This window comes from Gossypium arboreum, chromosome 1 (genome assembly GCF_025698485.1).
Source record: "Gossypium arboreum isolate Shixiya-1 chromosome 1, ASM2569848v2, whole genome shotgun sequence".
NCBI lineage: Eukaryota > Viridiplantae > Streptophyta > Magnoliopsida > Malvales > Malvaceae > Gossypium > Gossypium arboreum.
The window spans coordinates 52,083,631-52,092,911 of record NC_069070.1 but is presented as its reverse complement, the minus strand read 5'-3'; the positions used below and the strand labels follow the sequence as shown (position 1 = coordinate 52,092,911).

At 30.9% G+C, this 9,281-nt stretch overlaps 1 protein-coding gene across 1 annotated transcript; it reads right to left on the bottom strand.

Moving 5' to 3' along the window:
* Positions 1 to 302: 302 nt before the first annotated feature.
* On the bottom strand, positions 303 to 5,560 carry LOC108480111 (histidine--tRNA ligase, chloroplastic/mitochondrial). The gene is made up of 11 exons (XM_017782986.2): positions 5,102 to 5,560; positions 4,928 to 5,023; positions 4,476 to 4,564; positions 4,177 to 4,306; positions 3,657 to 3,749; positions 3,390 to 3,464; positions 3,029 to 3,146; positions 2,182 to 2,324; positions 1,519 to 1,647; positions 882 to 1,045; positions 303 to 766 (listed from the first exon to the last, which is right to left on the bottom strand). Exons 1-11 carry the CDS (start codon positions 5,438 to 5,440, stop codon positions 628 to 630), a joined length of 1,515 nt encoding a protein of 504 aa, XP_017638475.1. The 5' UTR covers positions 5,441 to 5,560; the 3' UTR covers positions 303 to 627.
* Between the last annotated feature and the right edge of the window lie 3,721 nt (positions 5,561 to 9,281).

Genomic DNA, 9,281 nt, shown 5'->3' with positions numbered 1-9,281 from the left:
CTATATCCTCGAACACTATGAATTGAATTAATATTATAAGTAAATCCAACATCAATTTAATTAAGAAGAATTTAAATTCTTTTATTTATACAAAACAAATAATATTATTATAAAATATCTTACATAAATCAATAAAATCTCACATGCAATGAAACTTAAAAGACTGTTTTAACATTCAAATTTATCATTCGTTCTTAATGGATTTTTTATAAATATATTTTTATATAATTTTTACCCACATCATGGCATACCATAATTTAATATATTTTTAGACAATTTATCAAAAAAAGGAATTCAATCCATTCATGACAAACAAAAATTTGCATTGCTTGGAAGCATATATCCAGATGAAAGACAATGCATCTTGGATCACATATCTAACCATACTGTCAATTACAACTGCAATGCCTTCTCTACTTTTGAGTGTGTAACCAAAGTCCACTAAGCCACATGAAACCGCAAAAGATACATTTTCTATAACCTTAAATTATTCAAATACCAATGCTACAAAGTAGTAAGATACAATTTTATGCCATTAAGGAGAAAAATAATCGAATTGGCAAAAAATGAGAAATGTCCATAATGCACGAGCATCATAAAAGGTACTGCCAAAGAAGACATACATTTTCACTCTAGTTCATCCAGCTTAATCTCGTATTGTTCACCAGACGAAAGGATTTTTACACCAACCATACCCTTCTGCCACTCAGTATTTCCTACCAATACTAGTCTTTGCGCATTTGTCCGTGCAGCTCGTTTGAACACCCTAAAAGGGAATGGAATCAAAATAATGGTTACTCAAATGTCAAAAACATAGAAAGAAATTGTTTGAGAACTCTGTTGAAGTTTAGTATCTTGACGGACATCATTGGTATTAGTACCATTTAAGAGGTTTGCTCTCCAAGACTAAGTCAACACTTTGGCCTTTCTCCCTGAGTTTAGTAGCAACTTCAGCAGCTACTCCTTGAAGATCATAATCCAGTGCACAAACAATGTTATCTACTTCGAGGTTAAGTTCTGGTAGAAGTCCCTTTTCCTTCAGCAACTTTGAACCACAACCCATACATGCCCAAAGCACCACAAGCACATGATAGAATCCATCCAAAAGTCATATATATATATATATATATATATATGCAAACATGTAGGCAAATCATACATAGACAGAGTTACCAAATGAGGAGATGAATATTTCTTCAATGAACATATATTCAGCTAATTATTGATGACCCTCTATTGATGCTTCACAGACCTGACATATGGGAATCATATATCATTTCTTCGCTATTTCTTTCTCTTCCTCTCATTCTTCTATTTATCCAAGTACTTTTTATTTTGCTTCAAAATTTAGATATATTGATAATCAGGTTTGGTTTTCCTCCTCTTTTACTTCATGCAACAAAATGACACATGAACAACATGACTTATCATTCCATAATGGCCCATGATTGACTGATATATAAAGTATTAATCTATTCACATACAACATAATCATGAATTCATTAGGCTTTAACTTACTTCCACAATGACGGCATCACCGAACCCAAAGCCACAAGCTGGAACATCATCCCCACCAAAAGTAGAAAGTAGTCTATCATATCGCCCACCGCCACAAATAGCTCTTAGCTTTCCTTGTCTATCAAAACCCTGAGAAAAATATTTATTATACTAAAAGTTCAAAAGGAGAAAAAAAAAAGAGAATCTAAATTAAATATTGTAATAAGCTTAAATTTTCACAAAACAACTCCGATGATTGAAAGGTAAAACAGTGTAAAGACTTCCAGGACAGGCCGCTGGCAAATTAACTTCTTGTAGGCAAATTCAATGCTATGAACACAAAGTTTGGATATAATTTCTTTCAATGGTACGCTGCCCTATAATCATAATATCTGCCAATTGTAAAGACCAATGACATATCCACTCATAATCCATCAAGATTTTCAATATAAGACTTTTGGCCCTTAGAGACCTACACGCCTTCCCCACCCCCCCCCCAAAAAAAAAAAAAAAAAAAGTTAAACCAATCAAGTTTATTAGCAGTAACAACATATTGCCAGAGAAAAAGTTACATCCACAAGTAGGCATTGTAGAAGCAAACAATAAGGATCCCTTAGATTCAGTTTCTTATGCAAGTGCCCACACTTTATATCAATAGAGGAAAAACTATATCATAAATCTAACCTCAAAAACGATACCCGTATAGTAGGCAAGACCGCGAACAACAGATGCATCAAACTGAATCCACTCAGAGTAACCAAACTTCTCAGAAAGTGAGAACAGTTCTTTCAAGTCAGCAACAGCTTCCCCAGCACCTCCAAGTATCTCTACATTTAAGAAAGAATATGGCACAGACAATTAGGATTAAAATATTATCTTCTAATGGAAAAACAGAACTATTTATAGTTAGTTATCAACAAAAAGATTATGAGATATTTCAATAAAATCTGAATGATTTACAATTTACAGTTAGATTTCCATTAGAAACTTTTAATGTGGACATAGAAACTTGTTTGAGGGAATCTGAAGGCAAGGATAACATTTCAAATATCTGCTACAATCTCAAGAAAACTGAACATTTGGCAGCCATTATTCTTTTTCTCTTTGTTTGAGATGGTGATACGTTTTTACATTTTTTCATATTGGTCATACAGACCATTATAAAAATGGACACACTGAAACCATCCCCATTGCCAAGAAAGGATTTCATCTAAGCAAATTCATGAATGGTACACATAAAAATATCTACTAGACCCATAAGCTAAGAATTTAATCAGATATGAGTTGGAGGAAGAACTGAAAGCTGAAAATAACCTTTGTTTTAAGTGCCTTCATCTAGGGTAACCTATGATTCATTGACTTTTTACCCAACCCTACCCTATCCCATCCTACCCTACCTTACCCTACCATTACTTTCTTTTCTTTTCTTGTTTTCTGGAGAGGAGGGAGGAGGGTACCTAGCTTTTCCTTTGACAAAAAAAAAAAAAAAAAAACAACAACCTATTATCAATTAACTTGCAGAAAAACCAACCTTCCAACTTAGTCAATGACTTTATGGAAAGCACTTGTAATAGTTCCTCAATAGCCTCTTCTGATAACCCAGTAGCGTTCAACTCTCTCTTAATCTCATCTATTGGGATCTTTTCAATCTATTTCAGGAACAACAAAACTACATTAATTAATTAATTAACAAATGCTTGAATAAAGAAACCAAAGAAAGGAGAATATGTACATCCAGCCTTGAATGTTTCTTTCAAATTTAAACGAAAAGAAAAAAGAGGTTATAATCAGGCGACCAGAATTTTTTACCAGTTACAAAACAATAGTACATGACTAAAAGAATAAAACCCAGAACAAAGGAAATCCTAAATACTTAATTTTAATAAACTAACCTTGTCTATGATGATGCAAACCTTGCCAAACAAATTTTCCGGTACCGAGTAGCATCTCAAAACTTCTTGCAAGACCTGTGCAGTAGATATGAATTAAAATCTCAGAATATATAATTAACAGTGATTGCATGTTGCACCTTCATAGAAAGTAAAGCATGCTGCAAGGACGAAAGCGTCATTAGAATATAGCATTTGCAACCATAACAATGAATGTATTCAAGAAAGTAATGACAGACCTCAAATGGTCCATGTCATGCATGAATGTACCTTTCGGCTTGAAACCTTAAAGCCAACATCTGATTCTGTGATACCAATTCTCTTGAAGAAAGCGACAATGGAAGAAATAAGTTCTGCCTCAGCCTACAAGAAAAAATGATAATCTTAATAACTAGAAAATGAAAGAAGGAATCTCACAACAGAGTCATACATGTGCACCATTTAAACCATATATATATGTTAAAACAGTAAGTTGTGCTCGGATCAACAAGCAACTCTCCAGTAGGATGTGAAGCAACCTAAAATTTACTAGTGTGTGTGTGTTTCTAAAAATATAAGGATGATATTCTGCACTTTTAGCAGGTAAGCACATATGAGCAGGGGATTGAGTAAAATAGTGTCCAAGCATATAGGACAATTAGGACGCTTCCACTGCTGTCCTACAGAGGTTATATAAACTATAATTACAGCAACGATTAAATGAAAGGCCATGCCCAGCCAATTGGTAACAAAAAATAGCATCTACAAAAGCTTAGTAGTTCATAAAGCATGTCAACTTGGAAGCGCATACAGTGACTTCAGGTAAACCAAGTATATCCATATTCCATTGATAGTGCTCACGGCGGCGGCCCCTTGTCATTCTCTCATACCTCCAACACTGACCAATGGCAAACCACTTCAATGGGAGGGATAAAGATTTTCTGAACCAAAAAAAAAAAGGATCAAATACTGGAATATGTACCTGGATACAAAACTAATACCAAAATAGATAAATAAATACCCAAATATTTTTTCCAGTACAAAATATCAATCTTTGAAATTAATAAAAAAATGAGAAGCAAAATTAAGTGGAACAAAAGTTCTTCATACCCTTTCTGTATCACCAGCCTTGCTAGAGAAGGCGTGAGCTCAGGCCTCAATGCAACACGGCGGTTTCCCCGATCTTCAAAACAATACAACTGCACATAGAAATGGAAAACTGCAACAGTCATTGAGAACTTAGTCTAAAACAAAATAAATGTAAACAAAACACTGGCAAATATCAAGCATTCATATTGTACATACTCTCAATACTTTTGCTCTCATGCTGTCAAATATCCAGTCACTAATCCTTCTATAAAGAAAGCGTGTCCAGTTAACATAATAATCATCTTATTTCTACAAGTAACTATAAGTGCCCTCCGCTCAAATAAATTCAACTTTTAATGAAGATTTGGTGTCATTTATACTACATTAGAACGTTATCTTTCGCTTCATTTGAATTTAACTGCAAACCAAATCATGTTTCGTAATCAAACACTATGTAATAAAACAGAGCAAACCTGATCTCTAATCTCCTCCCCTGCCTTTCTAATAAACAGAGCCTCTGATTCTAGCACAGGATAATCAACCTCTTCGAATCCAAACAACCGCGAAACCTTCAATAACACAAGAAATCATAAATAAAATAAATTAATTCAAGACGGAGCTAGCATTTCACAGAATTGGAAACTAACCTCTCTGAAATGGTTAAATAGCCAAGTACGGAGTCGCATATCTTCAGGGGGGAAGTCTCGAGTCCCTTTAGGTGGATTCACGTCGATCCTCTGAACCTCCTCCACAACTGGAGACGGAGATACAGCGCCGGACCTTCCTCCTCTGCCGCTCCTGCCACCATTGTCGGTTGCAGATGACTGCTCCGAAGCTAAGTCAGAGAAGGTTTTACGTTTAGCGGAGACAAATTGCCTGGGGATTTGAAATTTCCGTGGTGCGAAAGATGATTGAGAGAAAAGGAAGAGAGGTTTTAGCGAAAAGCTGAGGCGCGGATTCAGTAGCGAAGAAGAAAGCGGAGACATTTGCGGCAAAATCTTTAACCGCTCCTAAGCCGCTCTGTTGCAGTTGCAGATAGCGTAGTATCATTATTAGGCTCTTGGCACCTATCGGGTTTTTTTTTTTTTTTTTAATTATACGCCCTTTACTTGGCCCAATTAAGGGAGAGAATTGGGTTCTTATTATTTGAGTTATTGGTTTCTTTATAACTCAATTTCTAAATCTAACTTTTATCTTTCTATGATGATGAAATTGAGATTTAATCTATGTATTTTATTTTAATATCATATATTTTTATAATGATATTCATTTGTATAAATAGTTAACACCCTTAAAGAACAATCTTTCCACCTCATTATGTAGCATGGATTTCTTTTATGATGAAACCAATAAGAAAAATTTGCTAGTCATTTGAAATAACTAATTGCACTATAAAAATAAAAGTATCGAATTATATTAAATTAAAATATTGAATTAAGGGTGTGTTTGATAAATAATAGGAATTTTTCATTTGATTGAAAATGAAAATTTTAATATTTGATATTTTAAATGTGTTTGGTAATCATTTAAATTTTTCACATAGTATAAAATTTTTAACAAAAAGTGTTGAATAAAATAAGTAGGTTGGTAGCTACTTATCACTTAATATAGAAAATATTAAGTTACTTTTATTTTTATTAGAAATTAAAATAAATTATCTTTTTTAAACGAAAAATGATATATTCAAATTACAATATGTATCCTATATCCAAAACTATCCAAAGTAATTTAAAATATTATATGAATAAGATTAAAATTAAAGAAATAAATTGTATCAAAAATCTAAAAGATAAACAATCTTTTAAAATCAATATTTACTTTTTTCAAAAATATAATTATATTTAGTACTTATATTTACTAATTTACCAAATAATTTTTAATATAAATTTAGCACATACAAAATTTAGTAATAAAAATTCAATACTTAATTTTTAGCACTTTAATTTTAGTTTATCAAACACACCCTAAATCTCAAATCTGAACATTTTTGTATTTTTAATTTTTAATAAATTTTTATTTATTAAAATACTATATATAACATGCAAATGTATCCTATTATTTAAGTCTTGACTGAATTGATGTTACAAAATCAACTAGACTTCAACTCAATTGAAAAATTATCAAATAATCGTGGTTCAAACTTTTAAAATAAAATTCATATATTATAAAAGTTATATTAGTAATTTTATTTTATTTTAAAAATAAAATAAAATCACTCATCTAATAATTTGAACTTAAGTGCACAAATTTTAAAATCTCAATCTTACTAGCACAATCAAAATCTAATTAACAAAATTATTTATAATTTTTATTAATTTATCAATAATTATCCTTTTCTAAAAAAACATTACTTAAATAATTTTTATCTTTTTTATTTCTAATTTGAACTTGGGTGCACAGTGTTTTAAGGTCTTAACCTTTACGACAAATCCAAAATCTAATTAAGAAATTTATTTACTGTTAAGGTAGTTTTGAGAGCAGTTATGACAACAGTTACAGTTGTATCTGCTAATGTTTCATAACTTTCTTTATTTATTGGCATGTTGGAGAAAAGTATTTTGTTTGTTTAATTTGTTTTAAGATTTTGTCCAACCAACCTTATGATTATAATTGGAAAAAAGATGGACCAAACAATATTAACTTTCATGGTCCTGATGTGAGCTACTTACCTTATATAATGAGATTTACAATCCAAAAAAATATAGGTTGACTTTATGAAGATTTATCTCAATCCTTTGTATCTTTATATTAAGGGTAATTAATTTGTTGAGATTTAGGTAGATCAAGATGAATTAAAGTTTACTTTATAAATTTAGTTTTGTGATCTAAATATGGAAGCCTTGTTCAATTATGAAAGAGGTAATTGTGTTGGAGTTGTTATGAGAGTAGTGACATCAAAAAGTTACAAATACACCAGACACTGTTCATGATTTATAACTTTCCTTATTTGGAGTTACTGTATTTTAAATCAAAATAGTTGGGTAATGACTTAGATGATATTAGGGACGTATGTTGGCTCATATTTAAAGATTGGTCTTGTGGAGCAACAAATCCTTGAAGGTTGGACCAATTCGAATTAAGCAAATCAGATCCTTTAATTTGTGAAGATTGACTTGACTGACTTGAAGACATCTTGGAGATTTTTTATTTATTCTGAACTTTATGAGAATATCTGTAAAGTCTTTTTATGATGTTATTTTAGTGCCATCTTGATTATAATTCATAGGTACTTTAGCAAGCCTTAAAACTCTTATAAATTAGAGGCTTGTTTAATTAGAAAGGAAAGGAGAGTTAACACATTTTATTTAGTAACGAGTTTGTTAAGGTGTGCATTTTTGTATGTAAAACAAGAATGTTGTTCTACAAACAAAATTTTCCCATTTTAGAGGAGAGAGATTTAGACCTTAGATGCAAAATTAAGATTATTATACTGAGGTGTGATAAGACTTGAAGATATATCTTGGAGATATTTTATTTATTCTAAACTTTTGGGGGATATTTATAAAACCTTTTTATGAGGCTATTTTAGTGAGATCTTGATTGTAATTGATAGGTACTTTAGCAAACATTAAAACAAAGGCTTGTTTATTAGAGCAGAAGGAAGAGTTGGCACATATTTTATTAAGGAATTTGTTAAAGTGTGCATTTTTGTAAGTAAAACAAGTGTGTCACTTGGTTTTACAAACAAATTTTTTAGTGGGAAAATTTAAAGGAGAGAAATCTATATACTTGGTGCAAAATTAAGGTTACTATACCGAGCAGTGATAAAATTTAAATCACTATTTGTACAAGGTTAAAGATAGTGGATTATCTCTATGTGCAAGCCCCATATGTTGGAAAAAATTTGATTAAGAAAATAGTTATTTAGTTACAATAGAACTTTAAAATTCTTTTCCTAAATTGAGTAATACGAATTGCCTCAAATGTGGGCTCTAGCAACACAAACCAAATCATAGAATAAAAACAATTTGTTTACTTTTAGTAGGAAAGGAAATTTTCTTTATAAATCGTATTCAATATTCTCAGAAAATAGAATTTATTCTTTATAACTACTTTATAGTAGAATAACAATGTTTGAAAGATGTGTAAATAGCTTCACCAGTGATCTCTATTATAGAGAAGAGTACAAGAGTTCTGGTTGAAAAAGTCATGAATGAATAATATTATTTTAATAGAAAATACACTCCTACTCTAACTAGAATAGGGGGGTGACAACATGCCTTTGTTTTCTACTAGCGTTGCCACCCCTCATGTGTTATATGAGGCCTAATTAGGTCTCTCATGTATCGGGTTCAATTATATGTGTTTCCTAGACTTTTGTTCTAACACTTATAATTTTATCCAACCCAATATCTATTTTCTATTATCCAAAATAAATATTATTTAATAATTAAATTAACTAAATTAATTTCTCGATTAAATAAATCTCTTAACCCAAATCTAATTTCGTTAAAGTCATAGCCACTTTACCTTATCTATGAGGAAAATATATATAATTTTCTTATTCAATATATTTATAATGACTAATTAATTTAATTTCATCTTCAAACTTCAATTATTTAATTGCAAACAGTTAAATAATAATTTAAAGAACCTTAATTTAATTCCTAAGTCATTTCTTATAGTTAGCGAGAAAACGCATTCACTATAGATAATGATACATGTGATCTATCTATCTTACTTCATTATTTCCATTCATCTCTATTCTTTGGTTCTACATACAATTCATTTCTGGTTATCTCAAGCCAGTGGAGGGACCAATTAGAACTATAATTAGGGCTAAAATAATTTATAATTAGGTTCCAGCTTTTTGCCTATTAATTATAA